The sequence below is a fragment of the Streptopelia decaocto genome, assembly GCF_964273445.1.
Source record: "Streptopelia decaocto genome assembly, chromosome: 9".
Taxonomy (NCBI): Eukaryota; Metazoa; Chordata; class Aves; order Columbiformes; family Columbidae; genus Streptopelia; species Streptopelia decaocto.
In genome coordinates this window covers 19,536,099-19,563,019 of record NC_138664.1, presented here as the reverse complement: position 1 = coordinate 19,563,019, position 26,921 = coordinate 19,536,099, and the positions used below count along the sequence as shown (strand labels likewise).

General features: G+C 54.8%; 2 protein-coding genes across 3 annotated transcripts in view; both read right to left on the bottom strand.

The window, feature by feature from the left end:
- CYP11A1 (cytochrome P450 family 11 subfamily A member 1) overlaps positions 1-6,195 on the bottom strand; it is a gene marked incomplete at its 5' end in the record, with an annotated part of 9,522 nt that extends 3,327 nt beyond the window's left edge. The window contains 6 exon segments of the mRNA XM_082061101.1: positions 592-791; positions 985-1,140; positions 1,478-1,759; positions 1,761-1,803; positions 1,806-1,843; positions 6,167-6,195. Of these exon segments, the coding sequence (XP_081917227.1) occupies positions 592-791; positions 985-1,140; positions 1,478-1,759; positions 1,761-1,803; positions 1,806-1,843; positions 6,167-6,195 (748 nt within the window).
- SEMA7A (semaphorin 7A (JohnMiltonHagen blood group)) overlaps positions 6,172-26,921 on the bottom strand; it is a 28,092-nt gene continuing 7,342 nt past the window's right edge. Inside the window, exons 1-14 of one of the 2 annotated variants that reach the window (XM_082061484.1) lie at positions 21,515-21,572; positions 15,051-15,184; positions 14,758-14,808; positions 14,376-14,471; positions 14,171-14,255; positions 13,532-13,642; positions 12,179-12,318; positions 11,711-11,889; positions 11,411-11,519; positions 11,040-11,238; positions 9,599-9,714; positions 9,334-9,485; positions 8,834-8,901; positions 6,172-8,071 (exon numbers count right to left, since the gene is read on the bottom strand). In XM_082061484.1, the coding sequence (XP_081917610.1) occupies positions 7,722-8,071; positions 8,834-8,901; positions 9,334-9,485; positions 9,599-9,714; positions 11,040-11,238; positions 11,411-11,519; positions 11,711-11,889; positions 12,179-12,318; positions 13,532-13,642; positions 14,171-14,255; positions 14,376-14,471; positions 14,758-14,775 (1,623 nt within the window). In that variant the 5' untranslated portion in view covers positions 14,776-14,808; positions 15,051-15,184; positions 21,515-21,572 and the 3' untranslated portion in view covers positions 6,172-7,721. Of the gene's footprint in view, positions 8,072-8,833; positions 8,902-9,333; positions 9,486-9,598; positions 9,715-11,039; positions 11,239-11,410; positions 11,520-11,710; positions 11,890-12,178; positions 12,319-13,531; positions 13,643-14,170; positions 14,256-14,375; positions 14,472-14,757; positions 14,809-15,050; positions 15,185-21,514; positions 21,573-26,921 lie in introns of those variants that run through there. The other variant, XM_082061483.1, reaches the window with a different exon arrangement.

The window sequence follows — 26,921 nt, the reverse complement described above, 5'->3', positions numbered from 1 at the left end:
CAGCTGCAAGCACAGCACCCCTGAGGGGACATGGCCGGGGAGACCTTGTCCCTGCCCCCTCCACTCTCCTGTGGCCAACTCCAGCATTTCATAGAATCATAGAATCATTTCAGTTGGAGGATCATCGAGTCCAACCATAACCCAACTCTAGCACTAAACCATGTCCCTGAGAACCCCATCTAAACCCCTGCAGGGATGGTGACTCCAGCACTGCCCTGGGCAGCCTGTTCCAATGCCTGACAGCCCTTTCCATGAAGAATTTTTTCCTAATATCCAATCTAAACCTCCACTGGTGTAACTTGAGGCCATGTCCATGGCTATGGGGACCCGGCTTGGCCACCTCCAAGCATCCCGGAGTCATGGGGACATCCCTTGCTGGGTAGGGTTGATGACCAGTAGATGATAAAACAATGTTGGGTTGTTCTCTATCTGTCTGGCCAGAGAACACCCCTCTAGACCCACAGCTTTGGTGGAGAAGCTTGCTGGCCCATCTCTGAGGATGAAGCTGGGGGAAACGCAGCACATTGCCCATCTGGGGCACCCTGCCAGGGGTGTTTGGTGCGGGGGGACACATTGTGCCCCAATACTCACACTCCAGGGCGAAGCGGAAGAGCTCATGGGTGAAGTCGGCTGTCCAGCGCTCCCGCCCGCTCTGCCCCACCTGCGCTCGTGCCCGCCGCACAAAGTCCTCGCCCACGGCGCTGAGCAGCGGCACGAAGCTCTCCACCGCCGCCGGCGACAGCACCTCCTTGTTCAGCAGCAGGCGGTCCGAGCGCCAGGCCTCCCCCTTCCTGCACGACACCAATGTTGGGGGGTCAGAAGTGTCCCCCCCATCCACCCGCCCAGAAGATGCCAGCCCCCCAAAGCACAGAGTCACCCAATGTCCCCATCGCCCTCATGACACTCCACCTTCCCCGTATGCCAGGGTTATTGCGACAAGACCTGGGACCCCACATTTGAGACCCCCCCTGGACCCCAACTCACTTGAGTAGCACACCGTAGGGCTTGTTGCGGTAGTCGCGATAAGCCACCCACGGGGGGACACGGAATCGCTCCGGCAGCGTCCCCTCCGCCTGGAAGAGGGTGGCAGCGTCCCGGGGGCTGATGATGTTCACGGTCTCATTGACACCCAGCTTCTCCCTGTCGGGGTGCAGAGGGGGTCAGCCCTGCATCACCACTCGCCCCCTCAGTCTCTCACCTCCCCAGATCAACCACCTCCTCCCAGCACCCCCCAAATCAAACAGCCTCCCCCTCATACCCCCAGGGAATCCTGCTTGTATGTCTTGTCCCAGGGGTGCAGTGGCTCAGCACCAGGTACTAGACATAGACCCCCCCCCCCCCTTTTCCCCTCTCATTTGGGATGTCAGCTCCAAACCCCATGGAGATTGGGGGGATAGAGCCCCTCTCCAGCTCCACCACTCCAAAATCCCCTCTTGCCCCTCACAATGGCATCAAGCCTGGCCAGACGCCGCCTCACCTGTAAATGGGCCCAAACTGCTGGAACTTGCGCGCCATGATGTGATGGACATTGTGCAAACCCCCCTCCTGCCAGAAGCGATAGAGGTTGAGCCAGCCGGCTCGCCAGTCACCGGGCAGCTGGTTAAACGGGCGAGGAGTCGGCGGGATGGGGGTGGCAGTCCCCTGAGTCCTGCAACATCCCCTGCCCAGGGCTTGGGGACATCCCCGTAAGGCACCCGGCTTGGGCGCAGCGCGGGCGAGCATGGGAGCGGGCGACGGGAGAGGGAGGCGAGGGTGGCCTCGCTCTTATCCCCCCCGGCCGCCGCTCAAGGCGAGATGCTCCCACCCGCCTCCCGATGAGTCACGGCCGTCCCACGAACGGGAACTGGGACAGGGACAGGCACTTCGACCCAGTGATGAGGCAGATATCAGGGCACGGGACAGGGAAAAGGGGGTTGTGGAGCATCAGCCTCTCCCAGCCTTGTCAAAGTGGGGTTTGCCAGGTGACGGCAGGTGACACTGGCAGGTAGCCTGTGCCACCACAAGAAAAATGAAAACCCGGCTGCTGAATAAATGAATAAATGATTCAAATGACCTAGGGGAGAAAATAGTGGGGGTTAGGATTAATAAAGCTCAAGCCGGGTGGGTCACGGCAGGAGGGGACAGCCTTGGGACTGCCTGGCCATTGCTGGGGGGGAGTCTCTCCTCCGCCCTCCCCAGGGCATAGGATACTGGGGGTCATATGTCCCCCCCCGTTCTCAGGCTCTCCTATCCCCTAGTATCAGCTGCAATCTACTGCAGGAACCCCAAGCACCCCCTGCCAGTAGGGAAAGACTTTTTGGGGGTGTCGTTGCCCCCGCTGAGCCAGGGACAAAGACTCCAGCCCCTGAGTTTGGTGGCAGACAAAGCTCCTTATCCCCCAGTAACACCCAATGGTGACCAATTAGCAATGGGGTGTGGGAGAGTTAAAAGGGGAGGGGGTCACTGAGGGGTCCCTTGGCCTTTCTGGGGTGTCCCTGGGGTGTCCCTGGAGTGGTGGAAGGACTCCAGACAGGTCCCCGAGGTCCCTGCACTTTCCTTGGGCTGACCTAGGGGATGACATCCTATGGCCTTGAAGGAGGAGGAGCAGCTCCAGGAGAGCTTTGCTGGGCTTAGGCTAGGTTTAAACCTTCGGTTTTCATTCTCCCCGGGAGCTGGGAGGAGCGGGAGGCAGCGGGCGATGGCGCTGCCCGAGGACGCTGCGCCGGCTCCGCCGCGGCTGCCGGAACGGCGGCGGGCACCGGGGGGCGCGCCTGCCCCGCCAGTGACACCGGGCTGGCCCTGCAGCGCACCGCGCGGGCCCCGCCTGCCCCGGCCTCCCTGTCCCCTCCTGTTCCAGCCACCCATCAGTTGTCCCAGCCGCCACCATCTGCACGGAGCTGCCCACCCTGGGTGCGCACCCGCCAGCGCGGTGTGTGCCCCAGAGCAGCCCCACAGCCTGGGGACGCCGTGGCAGAGTGCCACCCCACCGTCCCTCACCCCTGCACTGCCACCGCCCCAGCTCTGGCCGTGGGAAATCCCTAACAGTCTGGCCACCTCGGTACTTTCAAGGACACAGGTGTAGGCCCAGGGGACACCAAGGGACACACTGCCATGCAGCTCACGCAAGACTGGGTGGCCTTCTTAGCCACCAGCTCAAGAGGGGACAGTCCCCTGCCAAACCCAGCAGCACCCCTGCACCCCCTCTTTCCACCACCTCCCCAAAGCGTGGGGACCCAGCTCATGGTTTCCACCACCCTGTGCCTGTCCCCTGCATCCTCCGTGGGGGCTCTGCCCTCTTCCCTTCACATCCTCCCACCCTGGAAGGTCTCCAGATTTTTGGACACCTCCTCAACAGTGTTGTCACCCCCACAGCAGGAAGGAAACATGACTGTTACCCCCAAGCTGCTCACAGAGGAAACCACCAACTGCTACGGTGAGTGCAGGAACCTGCGCGGTTGTGGGGTCCCTGATGGAAACCGGGGGTGCAGGAAAGGGGTTGAGAACCCCACAGCATCACCTTTCCCCAGCCAGCAGCAACCACAGCTTTTGCTGACGCTCTCATCCATGATGAGCAAAGCGGACAGCACGAGGATGGGAGGAGGCATTACCCTGTGTCGGCAGCAGCTCGCCCACGAAGCCCACATGACCCAGGCAGTTCCCCTACTATTTTTGGACAAGCTGAAACAGAAAGTTTCTCCCTACCTTGGTGGCGTCCCCACTGTGGGGACAAGGAGGGTCCCTCCCGTGAGGTTTCCTCCTGAGAGGTGGCACCTGTGGGCGTCACTCTTCCATTTTCCACCCACGGCGCTTTCCTGGTGTGTGTCACCTCCGGAGCGAGCTCAGCCTCTTCACACCTTCCCCCCCCAGTAAATCACACCTTGGAGAGGCTGCTGAGAAACCCCCCGGCTTTCTGCTCTGCTGCGGAAAACCCCACCGAGGTAGCGGCTCTGGTTTGGGGGGACTGCGTCACATCGCTGTGATGGAGAGCAGAGCAGGGCAGGTGTGATAGCTGTGGCTGAAAAAGGGGTGTAGAGCTGCCTGCATGGCTTTCATACCTTCAAAATACAGCCCACATCCATCCGTGGACCCAGACTGCTCAGCTCCCTGCTGCTCACACGCATCCCTTGGGAAGGATGGCGGTTTTCGCCTGTTTTACAACACGTTCTTTTCTTGTCTGCCGTGATTTCATCCTGGGGTGTTCCCCGCTGGCTGCGTGAGCAGGGAAGGAGGTGAATCCATTCACTGCGAGCTTTCAGCTCCTGCCCACGAGCAGGTGGTTGGGAAAGTTACAGTAGTAAAAAAATCCTGCCCAGAAACCCCCCGTGATTCAGCTCAGGGCTGGAAGGGATGGGGGAAAAAAGCCCTCATTTTCATAATACTATGTTCAACAAGAGAAAACTTTCAGCTGCAAATGGACCGTAGCTGTGATCAAGCGGTTCTTGCTGGAGGGTTTCCCCTGGCCACGTGTTGGGCGCCATCCCCTGAGCCCGTGATGCTCAAGGAGCAGCCCAGCGGGAGGCAGGACCCGGCCAGGACAAGCTCCAGGCTGAAACAGGAGCAATTCTGTCTCATGTTATTTGTCCTGCTCCGTTAAAGTCAGTCTCCTCTTACTAATTTATTGCGTGCAGTCGCAGACCTAAAAATTGCCAGGCTGACACCTGGTTTTTGGGATCATCAAGCCAGGATGAGGTACATCACAGTGATGGGACACGTCCTTTGGCCACGGTCGCCTCTTGAGTGGAAATTCATGGCTGGAGGGGAAAAGCTTTCACGTGTGTAGTGAGGAGGAGTGTGGCCGTGTGGGAGGAAGGCACACTGCTTTACCCCGGGTTTAACTTCCCCAGCATCTCCCAGGTCATCTCGTTTCTTGTAAGCGGCTGGATTTCCCACTCGAATCGCTCGCCAGGGCCAGCCCCGACCTGCCTTGGTCTCAGGATTTCCTGGGTCTATTGTCCTGCCCAGCAAACCCTCCCAGCGTGGCCTCCAAGGCCGCCAGCGAGGCTGGAGGCAGAAATAGCCCCAAAAACAAGCACCGGGAAAAGAAACTCAAACCCTCTCGAGGCTTTTGTTTGAAGCGTGTGGCCATTCCCTGCTCTGTGATACCCGACCTTCCTGTGCCTGCCCGCTCCCAGCGAAACAAAGCTCCCGAAATAGCTCAAACAATGTGGCCACAGTTGGAGTGACGTTGGTGCCGCCTTGGCTTTCCCCTCCCCGCACACACCTTGTCCCCTGAAACCCAAGATAAAGCCCCGGCCACTGTATTTGCTCAGCAGCCCCATTTTCAGTTCATTGTATTCATAGGAAACAGCTGGTGGGCAGGGAAAACGCAGCCCAGAATAAAATACAGTCTGAAAAGCTCAGGCATTGCTGCTTTTCTTGGGAAATTGAGCCAAAAGCTCTGTCTTTTGTCCTGGTTGTCCCCAGGGAATGGGGACAAGGCCTGGGGCAGGAGATGCCGCTGTGGCACCTGGGGTTGGTCTGGGGGGTCTCTGTGTTCCCCAGGCCGGGCTCTATGACTCCCAGACTGATTCTTGGGCAAGAAAACTAAGCCCAAGCAGCCAAAACAGCATTATCACAGCCAAAACAGCGTTATCACAGCCAAAATAGTGTTATCGCAGCCTCAGGTCCTTGCTCTGACCAGCTCCCGGAGGGGGTTTCAGCATCACCCTCACTCCCAGCCCTTCTGCTCACCCCTTCCCAGGGTACCACAAAACCCTTCAGCATTTGGGGTGTTAAGTGTCAGTTTTTAGAGCTTTGGTAAATCCAACACATGGCAGGGACAGAGCTGGCAACGCCAACACCTCGGTGTGCGCGTACAGCACCCAGGCGCCGGGATTCTCTCCCTTCCCGTCCTGGACGAGCTCCCCACCTCCCCCCAGAAATCACACTTCTTGTTTTAGCTCTGCCGAAAGCCGCCTGCCTCTCGGGCTTGGTTCTCCTTCTTTACGTCAAGACGCTGCTCCGGCATATGCTGCCGGCACCGGCGGGACGGTTTCTGCCAAACCATGTGATAAGAAAGAAGGCAGCGGAGGCTTTCGCTTTCAGCTGCCAAACCCTCCCACCCCCACGGATCAGGGACTTGAAAAACCCTTCTGTAAATCCTGGGTTGGGACGCAAGAAGGTGGGGGTGACCCGGGCCACCATCACAACAGCATCCCCCCGCCCCTGTGGGAAACACAGCACTCACCTGCCTCTTTGCCATTCTTTTATTTCCATGATCACATTCTCACTTTGGTCACAGTTCTGAAAGGTTTTTTTTTGGTAGCTGTTGCGTTGGTTTGTTTTTTTTTTCTCCTCTTCAATCTGAACCCACTTTCTATCATATTATAAAATTATAGCAGTAATCACCAGGTGATAATAAATAGGTATTTGTTAGTCCACAAAGTTAAAGTGCTTTGAGAAGGGATGTAAGAAGCTCTATATCCTAGATTCAGAGGGGGATCTTGGAAATGTAGTGCAGTAGGAAGCTCTGGCCTGTTATCCATTGCCTGTGGTCACAAGAGGCACATGGCACCTCTCCCCCCTTGCCAAAAAAAGGCCCCCTTGGGCACTCCTGAGTGTCCGAGCAGGCACGAAGCAGGAGCGGGTTACTGGAAGCATAAGATATGACACCCCCTCTGTGATCCGGCCCGAGGTTGGGGGGTGCCTGTGGTCAAGAGAGCTGGGAAAGGTTTGGACAAGGTGCAGGATGGCCCCTCGCACGCGAGAGCATCCCGTTTTTCACAGTTTAGTCTTGCTCGGAGACCTCAAAAGCCCAAGGGAAGCGAACCCCTGGTCCCCACTGACTGCAAGGGCCAGAGGCAGAGCTGCTCCGGGCGCTGGGGACAGCCACAGCGTCCCCGAGCCCCTGGGCATCGCCCTGAGATCGCAGCCTGACGCCTGGTTCCCTGAGGAAGCCCGGTCCCCTCTCCCGGAGGAGCAGATAAATGCCCTTAGCTGCCTGCAGAGGATTTGTGCGTTTAAAACTTCATCCCAGGGCCTCCCTGGGTTTGGTTTGGGCTCAGCTTTCACCTTCCCTTCTCGTCCCCTTCCGTCTGTCCTTCCCCACACTCCAAATCTAGTCATCCTCCAAGGCTTTTCCATGCAAAACGCTAACTTTGTGCCTGCCCTCGCCTTGCAGGTTCCTCATCTCCCTCCCATGTCAAAGCCAGCTGAAACAAAACCCCACAAAACCAAAACAAAACATGAACCAAACCCTAAAACCCTTCCAGAGCCAAATTCTCCAGCCCAGAAGGGGACTCACATGTGACACTGGAAGTGTCCCAGTTGCTTGCCAACCCAAACAAGACATTAGTCCATAAAAACTCAGAGGCATCAGTCCCCGCTCGGAGCGAAGCGCAGATCACGCAGTTCACGAGGCCGAGGGCTGGCTCCTCCTCCTCATCACATGCACGTTCCTGAGGTGAGGAGTCCCGGTGCCCTGAGGATCAGTGCATGCACGTCAATAGGAGAACCCTTCACGCTGCTGGGTGCTGTGAATGTCCCCACACGTGTTCGGGTTCCCCTTCCCTCCCTGTCCCCAAACCCGGCTCCGTCCGGCCCTGCAGTCTCTTCTTCCTCACCACGATCCTTCCACCAAGGCCAAAGATGGAGGGGTTGCTGCCCAGGACCCCCCTTTGGGGACAGTCACTAATTAATGTCCAAGGACTAAAAGAACGAGGCTGTCGCCTCAGGAGCGGACAGCAAGTGCAGGAAGAGCAGCAGCAGCGGCCAGAATGGGGGGAACCCAAGTCCTGGTGCATTCAGTGGAAGAGTTCCACCAACATCACCATCAGAAGCAGCTGCAGCCAAGAGCCAAACGTCATGGTGGCTTGGCCCTTCTGGGACATGAACCTGAGCTGGTTGACCAGGCGTTCCTTCACCAGGGCCTGCCTGAAGCCGTCCTCCTCCGAGATGCAGATGTAGTGGCCGTAGTGAAGGTGGCTGACGTTCTGGATGAAGTGCAAGCAGTCCTGCTGCGGGTGGGTGGTGTTGCAGGTCTTGATAAGGCTGTTGTTGTGGTACCAGTTGTACGTGGCGTAGTGGGACTCGATGGGACAGTTGAGGTAGTAGCGGGAGAAAGGGACGACTGTGATGTTCTGGTAGTCATCTGCTAGGAGAGATTGAGAAGGAGGGGATGAGAGTGGCATATCCAGGAACCACAAGTTCTCCCACAAGTCTGGAGAGAAGGACAGTTGGGTCGATAGAGACAGGTTACACAGTCACTTAATGACAACGGCAAGACCCGACTCATGCCTGGTGAAGTCCATAGGACTCTTCTCCCAGGACATCAGCATCCATGAAGCTTAATCCCCCTCACCCAGCTCAGAAATACATGTGGGAAACTGCAGCGGGTCTGTGGAATCCTTGACAGAAAATATGGGAGTAGAGATCAGCCTTGAGATATTAAGATTTACCCTTGAGAAGGATGGGAGTAAAGGAGTATCCGGAGAGAGGAGAGATGTACCCGTGAGAGAGAAGGGGATAGAAGAATAACATGGATGATAGAAAAATTAACCAATGAGATGTTAGTGCTGTAACTTGTAACCAATAGTGAAAAGACACATGAACTGGTAGAATTGTATAAAAATGCACTTGTAGCAATAAATGGCACCTATTGCTTTCATCTTGAAAGAATTTGGTCCATGTCGTTTGTCCGTCTCAACCACGACAAATACATTATTAGTGATTAACTCCAAGCTGAGACTTGCTTGGTGTCCTGGTCACATTAGAAGTCCCAATGTGGTCATTCACAGCTCCCCAGCATTAGTTGCAACACCTTCCACAACTCGTACAAAGACCTGGGAATCCACCACCCAGCCCCAAACCTCCCCCGGATACACAGCGGCCTGCAGCTTTTCAGGCCTTTACGTACCTTCCTTAATATCCCCTTTTTGGCACTTTCCTCGCCACGTGTCCAGGTTCAGGTTCTGATGCACCTCCCTGGCAGAGGGGAACAAGCATTAGCAAAGCTCTAACATCAGAGAAGCGGCTTTCCAGGGGTAGGGAAGGAAGCACCTATACAAGATGCATCAGACCAGGTAAGAAAGTAAGTTTAAAACACCTACTATGGAAAAACACACCCCAGAACCCCACTTAGGAGGTTGGTGGATGGCAAACGTGAGAGCCAGCACAAAAAAGCATCACAGTCAGCAGAGCTACGCACATTTCTAACAGCACAAGAAGGGTCGGGTGTTCGAAACCCAACGACCTCTCCCCCCACCGAGGTTCAGTTTTCGGGGAAAAAACATCTGTGATGGGAAGATGGCCTCAAAATCATGTGCAGCCTTGGGCAGGAAGGGAAATCCCAAGGATACGGGTGTTTCTCATGTGAGAGCGAGAAGTTGAAGGTGGCGGAGAAACAGCGTCACGTACTGGTTGAGATAAACGGACTGGCAGGTCCCGTTGAGCCACCCGCAGTACGGGTCCCGGGCCAGCAGGCAGCTCTCACAGTTGTTGCGATACACCCTGCACATGTCCATGGGAATCTCCACCACTTTCTTCGTCGAGCCGACGTACAGCTTTGCCTGCGGGAGGAAAGCAGAGGAGCTGATCGTCTCAGCATGGTGTCCCAGTGCCACCTTGCTGGTGGTCATTAAACCATCCGTCCCTGCCTCTCCTGAAGCAAGCAGAGACTCACCCTCTTGTGGTCCAGGATCATGGACTGGATGGGGTCCTTCTTTGGGAAGATCTGGAGCTCCATGATGTTCTGCACCCCATCGGGCAGCTCCACAATCTTGTGGATGGATCCTTTGTCTAGAAAGAAAGAGAGGAGAGCCCTGATGAAGCATGCTGAGAGCAGAAAGGTGAGGCAGAACCAGCCCCGCAGGGCCAGGCTTGACTGGATTCCTGAAACCAGGCCCCCAGAGAAGACAGGACCTTTGTCAGAAGGAGCCGGCTTGCTCTGTTAAGAAATCATTCTCCAGACAAGCTGTGTTTCCCCACAGCAGAGCCTTATCCTCCCAGCCAAGAGTCACGAGGAACCAATTTCTCACTGCCCTTTAGGACCTGGCTGGCCCCAGCAAGAAAAACCAACCCCAGCAAGAAAAACCAACCCCAGCAAGAAAAACCCAACCACTCTCCAGCTCCGCTCTGCTTTGATCACCGGCCTGTTCTTGCGTGAGCCTCGTCCCACCACTCGCCTGAGGCTGGAACTTGTGCTCTTTGCCTTTCAGTTTTCCTAATTAAACTGACTCCCCAGCTAAATGCCTCCAAACTGGTGGTTTAAAAAAATGAGTCAGTTTGGTGGAGGGGTAGAAAAACATCCTGAGGGAACAGCGCTCAGGAATCCTCAGTTTATCCTCTTTTAAGACTTCGCATGGTTTCTCCCTCCCAAATTTTTGCTCCATTCCCCACCATCAAGCAGGGGGAGGTGACAGACATGACCCCATGTCAGAGAGGGATGGGGACCCCCCAGGTGCCAGCTCTTGCCTCAGCCAGGGTGGGCAAGGCGTTACCTGCATTTCAACTACGGCTTTTGGCAAGATAAAAACACTCTGAGCGTGCCTGGGCCCTAATCCAACCCAGGCCACCTACTGAGAGCTGGCTGTGTTTTTATAAATCACAGATTAGGAAACATAAAGCCCTCAGGAAGTTGCTCCACAAGTGCCTGTGAACAAATCCCAGCACAGTGCAGACAAAGGGATGAGCACAGCTGTCAGGAGCAACCAGGGACAGGCAGACAACCTGGACAGCCAGAGCAAGCACGGACGGGAGATGACAGAGCGGGTTGCTTTGCAAAGGATTTCTGCTCAATAATGTAAAGCTGCACCTGGGGAGAGCTGTGCTACCCCTCCCTGGACCTAAAAATGCTTGGCCTGAGACCTGCCACAGGCTGAAACAGTCCAAAGGGGTAAATCCCACATCATGGGGTTCTGCTTTCAGCCTGTCTTTGCCTACACAGTGAAATTGGATGTATTTGGGACTTGGCAGTTCTTTCCTGCTTGACAAACATATGCTGAGCTGGGAACACGGCCCCTCGCTTCACTCTGCGCTGCAGGTCTCAGCTGCTTCCCTGCCGTTCCCTGCCCTCGAGGGGAAAGCAAACTGTGGGCAAGTCCCAAGGGAACGGTTTTCAGTACCTGTCGCCAGATAAAGCACGTTGTAGCGGCGTCCGTCACCCGCAGAGACCTCGTGCACCCCAATCTTCTGGTAGCGGTGCTTGTTGTGGAACAGAGGGCTCTTGGTGGGGGAGAGGGGCTCCACCCGCTCCTCCACCTCCGGGTGGCTGTCGGCTATCTTGAAGGTCTCGCTCGGGGTGTGCTGGCCGGAGGAGACACACTGCAGCGAGAGAGGACAGAAGCCACCGGCGGAGTCAGTGCCCCTGCTGGCTGCTCAGGGGTGGGACAGTCCCCTTGCCTGCCCAGTGACTCAGTGACAGAGCAGGGACCAGCTTTCCTGGCCTCAGGAAGCTTCACCACAGCATATGAGCAATTTTTGTCACTCAACTCACCTGCCCAGGCTTGATCTCTGGGTTGGGACCATTATAGCCTTTGAGTTTGGATGTCCGGAACACGGTGTCAATGTCCCCAAAGGAATAGACGCAGACGGCAGAGCTTCCCCTGCAGATGACGAGAGCAAGAGCGGGTCAGGGAGATGTTGGCTATTGCCCCAACAGCTGTGTGCATCGCACCTTCACCAACATGTCCATTCTGGCTGGTTTCCACCCACATGCTCACCAGAGCAACAAGAGGGCTGAAAGGAAGGATTTGGCCCATAGGACAGGACATTCCCGTTTTGTCAAGCCCCTCACCAGGTGTTTGTGAAGAGCCCGTAGACTTTGGAGTGTCGCCAGTTACTGGCAGGGACAAAGACGACGTCTTGCAACCAGTTGAAGTTGCCCTTGGTGACTGGGTCGACACAAATCAAGGTGGCCTTGAGGAAGGTGGTCCACTTGGAGGCAGAGAGCGAACTGGTTCCACCTTTGTCTTCCTGAGAGAGAGGGAAAGCGGGGAGTCAGGGTTTGGGAGGGAAGAACACAAGGTCTTGCTCCATCCAGCATCTTGGATGGATACTTGGGGGATGCTCTGGAGGTATAGTTGAGGCAAGATGGGAGCCAGAGGATGGGAACACGGCCTTACATGACACAAACTCTGTGGGAGAGGAATGAATTGAGCCACAGAGGCCAAATCATGTGCCTGTAACACCAGGTGAACTGGCACATCCATTTGCCACCCTCACGACACTCTTGCCGCCCCACCATACACAGTTCCCGCGGTACCTTACACAGCTGGGCCACTCGGGAGATGTTTCTGGGGGCCTCAGGACTCTTGTCTGGGTTGTCTTCACGAAAGAAGTAGTAAATCTTGTCCTGGTGAGGCTCCTCATGCCTTACTGTGGTGGCTTTGACAAACTGAGGATCTGAAAAGGGAAGCGAGGCGTCAGAAAAACCTTGGCCTGAACACGCAGGTTTCATCTGAAAAGCCACCCGTGGGGATCAAACCACTTGCCCTCAACCAAGATGAGGAAATAAATGCAAACACCGGCTGCGCTGCAGACAAAGAGCAGGTCCCAAGTCCATCCTCTACACCTGATGCATCGCACCAACCACCGCTCTTCACCCACCACCTTCCTCACGCATTCCCCTTCCTCTGCCTCCCACCCAAACCCATCGCATGGAAGACCAAGTCCCCAGAGCCTGGGGAAACCTCGGCTGCTTCACAAAGGAAACTCCTCCTCTCTCCTTGCACAGGGGAGTTATAATCACACAGGGAGGTTTCCGTGATGAGAACAAGCTGTGCTGTCGTTTGTGTTTGCTGTGGAAAACCCAGTGATGTTCTGCCTATTAATACAGCGCTGCCACAAAGGGCATCCCCAGCAGCGCAGGGTCCCTCTGAGCATTGTTAGTCAGCATCCCCACAGCAGGGAGTTCTGGCTAAGTGTGGGATCAGCCTCACGGTGCTGGGACCATTGGGTTTGTTTGCTCGTATCTTGGTTGCCCCAACTCTGCTGCTCTGCATGAACAAGTCCTGTTTCGCCCTGGTGTCATTGCGATTTGATTTTGTCTTTGGCCAGGGGTTCAATAATCTCCCATTCCCCAGTGTCGTGGAAGAAGGCAATAGGATAATGTAATAATACGCCCATGGTGACTGAGGAAGGTCCTTTCTGTTCCATGCACAGCCCTAAATTTTCCTCCCTTAGGGTCTCAGCCCACGGGGGATTTGAAGAGTCACTGCCCGGAGTGGAAGTTGTCCTTCCCGTTTCCACAGCCGCAGGGCAGCTGATGGGCACCTTTTACACAACCGTATTTCCTTCCAGCATCTGACAGGGGGACTTGCCACCCATTTCTCTCAATTTCCCCATCTCCTCACCCTCAGCAAGAGGAACTCGCCTGTCAGTTGTTTTGTTCCAGAAGCAAAGGGGTAAAATCCCCCCAGCTGGCAGCGAGGGGGGAGTTGGGTCCCTCCTCAGCAGCATTGCTCTAGGGGTGCCCGAACCCAAGCAAGAAGCTCTGCAGCTACACCCCAGCTGGGCAGAGAGGATGTACTCAGCACAGCCCACAGCTGGGGATGGACAAAGAGTCCAATTTATCAACCTGGTGGGTCCCGGGCCTCAGGACCTTCCCCTTACTCACTCTGCATCACCGTGTCGCTCGTGTAGAGCTCTCCGCCCCCTCTCACTCGTCGGAAACGGGGTATCTTGCCGTTCTGCTGGCTCTTCTTGATGGTGGAGTAGATGTCATGACCTGCGGCACAGGAAGGCTCATTTGCAGCAGGCAGAAGGGTTTGTGAGATGAAAACACAAGAACCAAGATGTCTCTGGGCACACAGACTCACAGAGATGGTGGATACTGGTCAAGAAGCCAAATCCTCACTGCCTAGGACCGAGCAGGCCTGGCAGGACTCACCAAATCCTGTTTTCTTAAGGAGTGGAAGGGACAAATTCTTGCTCTGTCTCTGGGAGGGATCCCTATCTCCCCCTCTGCCAGGTTCAGAGCAGCAGAGATACTGCAGAACCTCCTGCTATTTCCATCACATTCTACCCTCCCACACAGAAACTCAACCCTTATGGCCTGGACAGGAATAAACCACCTTGTGCCAAACTATGTCCTAGAACAACATGCATTTTGATGAAGAAAAACCAAGAAGCACTAAGGCAAATCACCAACTATGCAAAGCCCTTGGAACAGCCTCAAGGCACCACTTTTTGTCATGGAGAGCTCAGCCTTCCTGCACAGCACAGTGACCAAAAATATGTGAGAAGACAGACTTACCATCAACGACAACGAGGGTATTCGAGTCGGGGGTGAAAGGAGCAATACCTCTCCCATCCCATGCGGTGCTCTCCCTCCTCTGTGTCTGGGGAAGGACAGAAAAGGCATTTCAGAGCCTCCTGAGGAGGAGGAGGGATCAAGGTACCATTTTACAGACAGAGAGAGTACAAAACAGCAAGAGGTGCCACAGGTGGCCCTAACATACCAAGTTCCAGCAAGTGGGAGCGCAGGCGCCAGTCCCACACACTAACATCCCGTCTCCATACTTTTCCACTAACGTGAGGTAATTTTTATTGTCCTCCTGCAAGAAAAGGAAGGGGAGTGTGAGCAGCTGTGAAGAGCAGAGCAGCCCTGCAGCTCCAAGCCCACTGCTATATGGCTTCTTCGCTTTTTCCTGGGTCTTAAAACCAGAGGAGGAAAGTGGTATTATCTCATCTAACCTCCTGCTCCACAGGCACAGGAGGTCTCGCCCAGAGAGAGCACGAGAAGCACACCCGGCTCCTTCCCCAGCAGTCCTTCAACCCAAGTCCTCCAACCCTCACACATCCAGCTGGTCCAAATTCTGTTCGACCACATGCAGAACCTACCGAACTCCCAGGCATCATGCACTGTCCTTCATTTTTCACTGGGAAGTCTTCCTGGAAGAAAAGAGAAAGAGAGATGCTTTAGTCCCTTCCCTCTAAAAGCCAACTAATGCGTGCTGCAGCCATTCATCATATTGATGTTGTGGCTTCCCGGATTGATGGGGCAGGCTGGGCAGAGACCAGACCTGACTTTGCTGCTGGCAAAGATGCTGAGCAACGTATTGAGCATTTGGGCTGCAAGATGGATGCTGGACACTTTCTTAGAGGGGCCAAACGTATTCATAGAGCATCCTTACCGTGTAGTTCTCATCAGTTGCAAAGTCGTGGTAATAAAGCTTGCCCTCTCCCCCAATGTAGATGGCTGAGCTGTTTTCCTGATGATAGAACACAGGGTACTTCTCACTCCTGGGAAACACATATTCTTTCGCACCTAGGAACAGCACAGAGGAGACACTCGTCAGGGAAACCGCAGCTAATTGCAGAAAGCACCTGCAGCCAGCTCAGCCTGTTCCACCCCCTTTCCACGTCCTCAGTGCAAGCAACGAGAAAAACAGAGATGTGTGGCTGGAAGCCCCTGGGGACAGCTGGCAGGGACACGAGCTATTGTCACCTCGGCCCCGGGGCACAGCAGAGCTGCACATTTGAGTGGCCCTACCTAGCACCTGCAGGGCTGGTGATGGAGGAAGAGGAGGAGGAGGGGAAACTTTGATGCAGGAGCTCTTGCAGAAGCTCAAATGAGCTCTGCAGCTGCCATCCCACCTGCTCAGATGGCTGAATGCCTCCTGCTTGGAGACGAAGGGCTCCCTCCCCTCTCCGGACACGGGAAGGGTTTGGAGCCCCCAGGCCAGAGTCCATGTGTGCCAGGGGAAGGTGCCTCACGCCCCAGACGTGACCCAGAAACGAGCTGCAAGACCTTGGACCTGTGTCACAACCGGCTGTTGCAGACGGGAAGTTTTCCAGCTGGGAGGAAGAGCTGCCTGTCCTCCCCAATTTCCTTCCTCTTTCACCTTCTGCCTTTTCCAGCTTCTCTTTCCTACAAACATCCTCCATTCCCCTCTGCATCGCCAGCTCAGGTGTGGCAGGCCAGCCCTGCACCTCCTCCCCTGGGAACTTTGCTGTCCCTCCATGGGGTCCCTTTGTCCCATGTCCCTCTCTGGGATGCCGCAGCCACATCTGGGCAGCTTTGAGCAGCTGTGGTGGGTCCCAGCTCCACGGCAGGTTATAACACACCCTTCAAGATCCTCTAGCATAGTTTGCAGCAATGACACGACAGGAATTGCTCCTCTGAAGGGGAAAAGTCCCCGATCAGGAGTGACTTCTGCTCAGCACTCTGTTTTCATTCTCTTTTCCCAAGAAGACGGGGCCTCTCTCCTGGCAAGTGCCGCCGCTCCCAGCGCACAGACAAAGGCTGCGGCTGCCCGCACAGACAGGCAATTAATCAGTGGCACGTGGCCCACTCTATTTATAGGGACACTTGGCAGGACAGGCAAAGGACAATCTCTGCCCCCAGCACACTGCGCAAGAGTCCCACCGAGGCTCCACAGAGCCCCAAATGAAGAAAAAAGGCTTATTAGAGGTCACTGGGGCTACCAAATGCCTGCTGGCTTTGTAGCTTTTTTCCTCCCCTTCACCATACTGGTCACACCCCCAGCCCAGCTCCTAAATTTGCTGCTGAATCCAAGAAAATATCCACCTGCAGCCATTCCCGGCTCCTGCGCCTCCTCCTCAGCCTTTCACACACCTCAGCCCTACGTGTTCCTACTACCTTTGGTTTTGTTTCCAGGCTCTTTTGTGACGCTGCCTCTTTTTTAATCTCCGCTCTGAGAGCTGTGCCAACCTGTAAGGACACACTTCTCCCCAAACAGCCGCAAACAAACAAGCCCAAAACAATAATTTGGTTGGCGCCAACGTATTATTTATCCTACAGCTCCCCGGGGACTGCACTGAATCACTGAGCTGAGAGTAAACAGCTCTGCTAGCCAGGGCCCAGAAGTGGGTTTTGCAGCTCCAGCACTGATTTAACTCAATCTGGAAGCAAATCTTTTAAAGGTGTTATCCGTGAGCGGGTGCTGGGGTCCAGAAACAGCTTCAAGAGCTGAGGATGATGATGCAGAGGGCATCTAATGGCCCTCAGTGTCCCAAGAGGAGGGGACAAGCCTCTCCTAGCAAGCCCAAGGCTGCTTTTAACACTGCAAAGAACAGTTTAACCCCCTGGAAGGGGGAAGGCACGACCCTGCCACCACCCTCTGGAGCTTCAGAGGATACGGGGCTCCTTTCCAGAATCCCTTGTGCTGGCATTTACCGCCAGCGCAACCGCCAGAGCCTAAATCAATGGCACGATTGTCAATTGAAATGCTAACCCCGGGTCCGGAGAACTGAAAGGGAGAAAGAGTGGCTTTGTGCCTCGCGGGCGAGATGGGGAGCGCGACACCAGATTGAAGAAGAATAATATTAAAGGAGGGAGCAGGAGGGAGCGCGGTGCAGCTCGGAAGGATGCCTGCGGGGTGAGCTCATGGACGAGGAGGGAGAGAGAGATGCTCTGGATGAGGGCAGAGGGGCCCATCCCAAACACAGAAAGCAGACCGAGCAATCCCATCCATTTCCCAGCTGATCAGAGCGTAAGGTGAAACAGGTTGGTTTCCCAAGGCGCAGCTTGGGCAAACCCAGCTTTAACACATGCTGAAGGGCTCTCTGGCTCCCTTCAGAAGGGCACCAAGAGCCTGGCCCTCCCCAGCACATCCCAGAGCTTTGTGCAGAACAGATTGCTAATGTGGGTGCGCAGTCTCCTCACAGGCAAACTCGACAGCCCGGCTCTGATCCCGGCTGGAGGGCTGACTAAGCGATGATCCCGCTTCCCTCCGCACCCCGGGCTGGCAGACGGTTCCGGCAACCCAGACGCTCGGCTTAGTCACCGGCTTCGCACGGCTCCCAGCACCAAACCAGCCTTTGCGAATCCACGGTTTCCTGGTGCTGGGGGAGGATTGAGTCCCCCGAAATGCGGGTGATGGTTCAAATCTGCTCTAGTGGCAGCATTTTAAAATAAGGAGCTGAAATAAAGCTTAGGTAAAATAAAAATGGAAGGAGGGTGAGATAAGAACCTGCTGCTTCTTGCAGAGGTATGAATGCAGACAAGGGGAAGATCCTTGATTAGTGGGACCCCCCTGGAATATGAAGAGGGAAAAGCAGGCAGAGTATGGGATTTACCTGCCACCCTTAGCAGGGGAAATTCCTTTAGCTAAGCTACGTGTGCTCTCCCAAACCCTCCTGCGGCTGCCATAGGAGGGGATACAGGGCTGGGCCACCTGCCAGCATCACTAAGTGCTAAAACGGGATTTAAACGGGTGCAGGGCTGAAGCTCAGAGCCAAGTCTCCAGCTCCCCGACGCCCAGGCAATGCCCCCAGCAGCCCTGGGGACTCTTCTCACTATAACACGTTATAACATTGTCAGGCGTCACCGTCACAGCGCAGGACGCCGATGACACCGCCACCTGCTCCGCTGCCGGTGGGTCTGACAGCACGTGCGCTCCTGCCCAAACCACAGAGCCGGCTGGATCCTTTCCTGGTTCCCTCCTTCTCTAAACAATTTCTCATTTCCCAGGTTTTATTTCTTCCTTCCTTTTTGAACAGACCGGATGGATTACAACCTCGATAACGGCAACTGGCCTGGGATGGGCTCTGACGACAGAAGGAAAAGCTGCCTGCTCAATGCTGACTCACGGCCCAACAATGCAGGGATGTCCCACACCTCTTGGCCCCTACACCTGTGCCGGTCACCTCAACCCCTGGCAATGCAGCGTGAGTCAGGGCTGACTCTGTGCTCCAGGCACAGCACCTGCTTTTGGGAACGCCAGAGCTTCTTTGAACTCGGTGACATCCATCCCCAGTGCACACAGGATGCATGACAAACAGCCCAGTGCAGGCAGACCGACTGTTTTTCTTTAAGGACCGGGAATGTGATTCAGGACCCGCTTTGGGGTCAGGACACCCACTCCCAGCTCTGACATCACTCTGCAATGCGGTTCCAGTTTCACTATTCCCCCAAGTGAGACATATCCCTGGATTTCCTGCCTGCTTGGCCAGCCCCTCCAAGGGGAGCGTGGGGGGGTCACAGCACCCACCCCAGAGGGATGGGGACGCCCCACTGGGCTGCCACGGGTCCCCTCCATCCCTGGGAGAAGGGCCGGACTGCAGCACCCTGCTCCCATCCACGAACGTCTGCCTCCCCAGCTCCACCACGGATGCCGGCAAGAAGCCAAGCTGTGTTTTCTCTTTTTTTTTAGATGATCTATAAATTCCTGAGCTGAGACATTTTGCAAGGAGGAAGTATGCCTCAGGGAGATAGGTTTTCATCCCCCCGTGACTTTGCCCAAAGGGAGCGATGTTACACACACAGAAACCGCAGTCGGGCCGGGGAGGTGCTCCCGGAGCCCTGTGCACCCATCAGCTGCGCCCTTCCCTGGGGACGGACACCTCGAAACGTCTGACAGGCTCCTGGGACCCGGCAGATCCTGCAGCAATGGGGTTTTTTTAATAGGAACAATTTGTCTCTAGATGAGACGACCCAACAGGGACATTTTTGGGGTTTCGCTCTGAGCTGCCACTGCATGACTGCGAGTTGCAAGGTCTCCCACACGCCACCAGCCAAGATGCCTTGCAGAAAACGATACGCTTTTGTGGGAGAGGTTTCTGAGAAAGGGGCAAAGCAATCGGCGTGGGAAAGCGCTTCCTTCTCATTGCTCACAACAAAACCTAGCCCCTTGTCCTCTCCTTTCCCTGGTGTACAGCACCAGCACGCTGCCAAAGGGTTTAGCAGAGGCACGGAAAGGCTGCAGGATCATCCCTCGGGGAACGTCACTGCGTACGGGGAAGCCCCACGCTGCCTCAGTTCAACCTCTGCTCCAACATCAGCCACTTCGCAAAGCAAGCAAAATAAAGAGAGCAGAACCAATACAGCCCCATTGCCTACAGGTGTCTATCCTGGACCTCTCAGAGCTTCCTCCAGAGCTAAATATTGTCCCTGTCCCCCTTTCACTCCCTCCCTGTCCCCTCCCTATTCATCTGGGTAGGACTGGGAGCATGGTGCCCATCAGCCCAGTGCCTGGCACCTCTCGGATGGCATTTGTGCCGCCTGCCTTCCCCTCCCGGTCCCCCCTCTCTCCCCTTATCTGTACAGGATGCTTGCATGGTCCCCCCCCAAAACTAATCTGCAGTATTAGTCAGCGGAAACCGGGCAAGCAGAAAAAGAGTGCTAAAAATGTCTCTTGCTGAAGTGGGACCAGACATAGACACGCATGTTTCCTGCTCCTTAGAGCCCTCTGTGATCTCGTAGGGACCACGCAGCCCCCTGCGATGGGGACAGCCCAAGAGCGGGGTCTGGGCGCTGCCCAGCTGGGACAGGGACACCGGGCTCAGAGCTGCTGCCTTTGTACCAGCCGAACACTCCTACGGATGCCACCCAAGAGCATGTGGAAGGCCAGAGCAAGTAAAACAGTTTCTCAGTGAACACGAAGCACTTTCTCATCAGCCCAGGGCAGGTAAAAGCTCTGACTGTAATTCTCGCATCCCCTCCATCCCGTAGGAAACACTGTGGGCAGGTTCCCAAAAGCAGCACAGCCGTTCTTTTTCTTCTCCATCTCTGACCATCTCTCGCCTGGAGAATCAGCGTTGGGCAGCACAGGTGACCCACAAGAGGTTGGCGAGGACCAGGGGGACTTGTGGCCCTGGACCCTGGCTAAGGGGCCCCTGCAATGCGGGAAAGCCAGAAGCAAGAGGTGTGAAAGCATGGTGGGGAACTAGGAGGCTGGGAAGCCCACATTACTCAAACCCAGCCCTGACAGCCTTCACATCTCACTCCTCTTTCTCATTTTAACTTTGCAGCAAGTCAGAGCGGCGGGTTTAACTTATTCGGTATTTCTCAGCCTGTCTCACTCCCCCCAGAATGGTTTGGAGGCAAGCAGCATTTAATCATCTGCCAGGAAAAGTCACGCTTATCTTTTCTCAACTCCCTTCCCCGACTGCTTCCCACCCCTCTGAGCATCCTTCCAAAGGAAGGAGCAAGGCCATGGATCCATCACCAACATCCACCTCCTCTCCGCAGCGGGACTTTTCCACCCTTGGCCAAGCCATGTTCCCGGCTGCCACCATAAGCCACCGCTTGCCTTTTTCTTTGGCTCCTTCCCCGAATGTTCCTGCAGACCCTGCAATCACAGGGTGCCCGGCCGGCCGCTTTCTGCCGCCCTCGAGAGATCCCAACCATCAACAGCAAAAAACAATTCAGCCCACATTATCAGGGATACATCCCACAAAAGCTCTCAGCCCGCGCGCAATCCAGATGCACAAAGGCTCAAGCTCTCAGAGAACGCTCTAATCACACAAATGGGCTTTTTTAGAGTTACGCTACAGAAGGCAAATATTCTGGCACGTTAACAATTTCCACGCTATTTCTAGTAAGCTCTGGAGCCTCTTGGCAGCGCTATTCAGCGCAGAGGTGAGCAAAGGCAGGAAGAAAGAGAGGAAAAAAAGCCCCCTCGGTTTGGTAACGCAGCTGCTGGGCATGGGCATGTCTGCTCAAAAGCTCTTCCGAGAGCTTTACAACCTATATTCCCTTCACCAGGGGCCTCCAAGCTGGGGCCAGAGCTGGCAGCGGTCCCAAACGCCCACTCAACAAGCAACAAAAGAGACCCCGAACCTGCAGCCGGGGAGGAACAAGCCTTGAATTCAAAGCCTCTGCCATCGAGCAGCGCTGCAGGGCTCCGCTTACCCTCCAAAGGCTCCAACCAGAGCAAGGTTTCTCCTTTTGAAACGCAAAATGACTATTACGACAGGCACGGCGGTGTTTTCTGTGCATGCTAACGCATCATTGATATCCCCTGTGCGCTCAGACCCCAAAATTCTGCAGCGCGGAAGGCTGTGCCATTGCGAGATGAGTCCAGAGCCCCTGATTTCACGTGCAAGGTTTATCATCCAGCAGGTACATTTTTCCCCACCAGCCCCAAAGCCGAGCTGTCAGCTGCACCCTACGGCTTGTGGGCGCTAAATTTAGAACCAGGTTTTGTTCCTTCCCAAAAGCCGGTCTCTGTAATGACAGTCCCGAGCTGTGCCGTGTTCCTGCTGGAAGCTGGGGAACTTTGGCCTGTGATTATGGTATTTTATTATACAGGCACAACGGCGGAACAACAAAAGGATGCTTTTAGCCAAAGAGCTGCTATCTGGAGTACACGGCTACCCCTCCCACAAAGAAGATCCATTTCCAAAGGCTATTTTCTCTTAAAAAGCTTTCCAGATTAAAAATCGCCCGGAGCACCTCTATGAGCATCCACCAGCAAAACAGCCGCTTTACCTTTTAGCTTAATTGGCAGCCACCTCCTCCCTCCCTGCTGCTGAGAAACAATTCCCTGGCAAATGTTCTCTCCTGCCAGCCCCGGGGTGACCTGCTGGGGGGGACACAGGGACAGGGGACGTGTGCAGTCCCCCCTGGAGCATCCAGCAGAGGTTTAAAGGTGAGGAGAAAGATCTGAGGCTCCAGCACAAGGATGAAGTTTCAATTCGCTCCAGAAAATAAATGAGATTACGCATGCAGCAAGGGGACTTCTGCACTAGATTGGGATGCCGTTTGCAGGCTTCCCACCCCTGTAACGAATGTCAGTGAGGTCTCAGCCCTGCGGACACCAGGGTTTGTGGCAGGGACGGCCACACAGACCTTCCTGGCACCCCCTTTCTGCCAGTGTGACCCCAACCCCCCTGCAGCAAAACACATTATCCACCCTTCTCACGTCCCTCTTTGGCTGCAGTGTTACTCAGACTTGGAAAGCCAAACCACCGCGTTACAGTCATTGGAAACCAGACGCTCAGACTTTCCAAAACTTATCCAAGATGTGAGCAAAGCCACAGTTGTTGTGAAGGGCCCAAGGGCAGGTGTCTGGCCAAAACTGGCCGCACATTCCCCAAGGAAACTCCTACAGCTCCTTCAAATCGCGATGCCCTCCCCCTCCCAGCACAGGCATGCGTGATAAAGGAGAAAAATTAAACCCAAGTGGGTAATTAGATGGGGAGTCATTGCTGCAGGACGATGCTGACACCAGTCAACAGTGTTCAAACAGGTGACTCGATATTTATAGCGATCCAGAGCTGTCATTAAGGGCGATATTAGGTTTATTATACAAAACCTGTTGCTCCGGACTTCAGCTGCTCTGAAATTAGTAGAAATGCTTCCACATCTACCTCCTGTGGCACTGATAGTATTTCTGCGTCAAACCAGATGCAGTCAGACACTGGGTGTAGCTTGGATGGAAAAGCAAAGGGTGTCCGACTGGAGGAACGAGTCCTATTCTGGGAGCGACCAGGAATAGCCGCACACCATCGGATGTAGCTCGACAGGAGAGAGCTGGCTACAAAACAAGCAATTTCCTCCCTCCAGCTCACCTTCCAGCCCTTTTTCTGGACACGAGCTTCTTTATAAAGCATCTTGTACTCCTTATTTAGCTTGTACTCAAGTACTCAGGCTTAGATTTAGTTCATCCTGCTTTGAGGCACCAAGCTGGACTACATGAGCTACAGAAAAACCTTCCCAGGCCAATTTTCTGTCATTCTGACCCTGATTCAGCCTGAGGGCTGGCATGGAGCTGGGCGGCAGGTCAGCAATTGGAATTTGGCTCTTTCCCAGCCCCGAGCAGCCACAACTTCTATTAGTTCACCCATGCCTGTTGTTTTTGTGTCGTGCTCTTGCAACAGGAGGTGGCTGTGATTCACTCGCTTGGTTTGTTTGGTTTGTTTTTCTGTTTTCAATCTGTGCAGAGCAAAAAAAATATATATATATTCTTTTCAACCAACATTTTATGATACCGGCATCACCCACCCTGTGAAAATGAGCTGCCTGCAGAAAATAGCATTGCTGGGAAAGCGAGAAGCTTTCTCCTGGAAATGATGATGCTCTGAGAGCTCGATGTGAAACTGTCCTACAAAGTGCCACTGTCACCGAGGAGTAAAATCTGGTGTTAACACTACAATCTCTCATTTTGCCACCATTCCCCATCAGTATGAGTCCAGCCTCGCCTCTTCAGCTCCTTTGCTAGCTGAACACAGTGCCGTCGCACCCGTGGGTACACAGAGCTCCTAGAACTGCTCCTACAGCACTCAGGTGCTTGCTGGCACAGTTTTCCCAGGGCAAGGAAACAAAACTGAGCTTGGCAAAGCCCAGGAGCTATTACCCACAGCGTGGACAATTCCAGGAACTGCCATTTCAGTGCCCTCCTGCAATCTGGGGCAGGCTAGAGCCAATTTACCCAGACGAGGCAGCCAAAGGTCAAGAGTATAACCTTCCTTTCTCCCTGCGGGACCTTGTTTATGTCCTGTGAGCTACAAAGCAGCTCAGAACCCGTCCCCCTCCAGCTTCCAACCTCATCAGTTAATGAGAAAGAAGGGAATAATTAAACTATCAGATCCCATCCTACACCAAGGTGTGAATGCAGCAGGCAACCCGAGTTTGTCTTGGCTCTACCCACGTGCCAGTACACAGGGACAAGATAATCTAAGGCATGGCAGTAGCTAAAAATGATTCCTGCTCCATGCCAAAGGCCCCAGGCTACAGGACCCTGACCCAGCCCTCGGGCTCTGTGTTGTCTTTGCAGCGCTCGATGCTCGGTGACATTCCGGTCAGCAGACAGCCAGGCTGGGATCCTCCATCTGGAGGGGCTGGATCTGCCCATGTTGTCACCCGGAGAGCTGGGGACACAGCAGTCTCCCTCGCTGCTGCTGGATCAACACGAGTAACCACAATATCTATGCTGACAAGCAAAAGCTCAGTGTGGGATGTGAACGCACCTTTTCAAAACAAAGCCCAGCTGGTCAGCGTTTAGTCAGGAAAAAAAAAAAATCCACGGAGGCAGAGGGAGGAGAGAAATAACAGGGAAGATAAGCAAGAACACAGTGTGCAAGGTGGAAGCACTTGCTTGTACGCCAGCCCCGGCTGAACTTACTCCCACTCTGCAAATCTCAAGAGATTGTAAATAAATAGCAAGTTTCCCATCTGCCTTCGTTAGGGTGCTGGGAAAGGTAACAGCCAGAAGAGACTCCAACCTGGGTCAGCTGCAAAGGGGAAGGGGGACAAAGCCCTTGTCAGTGAGAAGGATCTGCAGCACTTTGGATATGAGCAGTGGCCTGGAGCTGACCTCAGCCCTTTGCTCTGAGTCCTGCCCTACGGGGAAGAAATCCTGCAGAGTCAGCCGTGTTTTCAAATAAGTGCTTACCCAGCGGGACCCAAGCACTGGCCTCCTGTGCTGGCTGGGAGGGCCCTGGGGACCTGTCACCCTGCCCGCGGTGCCAAACGCTCCCAAGCAGGTGTTGAAACAGGGCTGATCTTCGGGAAAAGCGTGCCCTTTCCTTACCCCTCCTGCACTGCAGCATTGGGGAAGCAAAATAAAGGCAGAGCAGCAGCTGAGGCCTCAGGGCTGGCTTTAGATGCATAGAGCACTCATAAAAAAGCAGATCTGCACGACACGGTGCTCCAGTCACCCACTGCCCCAAGTCCCCAGGACTGGGAAATGACTCAAACCCAGGCAGCTCCATGCATCAAGACAGGTCAGGGCTCTCTCCCCGGGTCTGGTGAGAGGAGCAAGGCTGAGAGATGTAGTTTTACCCAGCACCGATTTCCTCCTCTCCCCCAGCACTGCAGCCTGGGGAGGGATCCCACGCACGCAGCCAGCACCAGGAATCTCTTCCTTCACCCGCAGGGCTGGAACATCTCTAGGTGTCTTTGCTGATCCTGCTGTACCTGGAGCTAGTGATGGGCTGTGGCGTGTAGGAAATTTAATGAGGTGAAGAGCTGCCAGCTCCTGCAGAGCCCGGGGCTGAGGCCAGCGCTGCACCACGGCAAACGCAGCCCCAGCACCACCACCCACGCGAACGTCCCGCGTTGCTGCTTCTCTCCATCCTGCTTGAGATTCAAATCGAGCCCTGCAACAGCATCACCCCACAGCGAGTGACAAACCTCTCTATGAGGACACAAATATGACCTGCAGGTTGTCCTAAAGGCGCTGTGTCTGGAGCAGTGGGGAAGCTGGAGAGGGCTCCCATCATGTCCCCTTTGTCCCTGTCCCATTTCTTCACCCTCCTCCAGAGGCTCCTCACCCACAGACCCACTTCCTAATGGGCAAAGGTTACACCAAGCAAAATGTGATCTGTGAAACAGGACACGTGAATGACTCTTAATGAATTTGCTGCACAGCTGCATCTGATATATCCTGAACTGAAATCCCTCAGCCTGTGTCCCAGCTAAGCTCTCAAAAAAGAGTTCAACACAAGATGATCCCCTTGCAGGGACATGTCCTACCACTAATTGCCTTCTGGTGACAAATCCTCGCTGTGTTTAATGCTGGGAGAGCCACCCTGTGACACAGATGCAGGGAAAGGCCACAGGACCGTGCTGCATGGCCATGGCACGTACAGCCCACGCGGACAGGTGGAACAACCACCCAAGACCTCTCTTCCCGCTCAGCACATTTGTACTCGAGGACAAGCATTTCCAAACACACCAGACGACGAAAATTCAACTTTCCCTGCTTCATCCCCCAAGCAGCACAGGGGACACGCGTGACCCCATCCTCTGTTCAGTCTCAGGCTTCGTGCCTTCTCCCCTGCTTGTGTCCCCTTTTCTGGGGGGAATAAAACAAATGATGCAGAACTGGGAGAAAGGTGTGTGTCCCCTTTATGCCACCGGCAGAGGTTACACCTCCGAGCACCCACCGCCCTTCCCTCCGCTCCCGGCCCTTCACCCACAGGCAGCCATCGCCCCGAAGAAGGGAATAACAAATAACGGCAGAAGAATAACAGATGGTGCAGAATAAACCAGGGGAAATTGGTGTCCTCTGAAGTTGCCGGCGAACAGGGAACACAGAGGAGCTGTTGTACTGCAGAGCAGCATGAGATGTGCAGCTCGGCTGAACCCACCGGCTCAGACGAACAGCAAAACCGCCGGGGATGTGATGGGGGCTTTTGTTAAAGCCTCCCTGGAGGGTATTAATCAAAAAGCTTGGAAGACACATGATAAAGTCATTAAACATTAGCCTGCTCTTTTCAACACATGAAGCTTGGGCTGTGCTCTAAGCTTGTCCTTGAAAACATTTCTTTGTTCGCTTGCTGCTAGGATAAGATCTGATTATTAAGTCATTGCG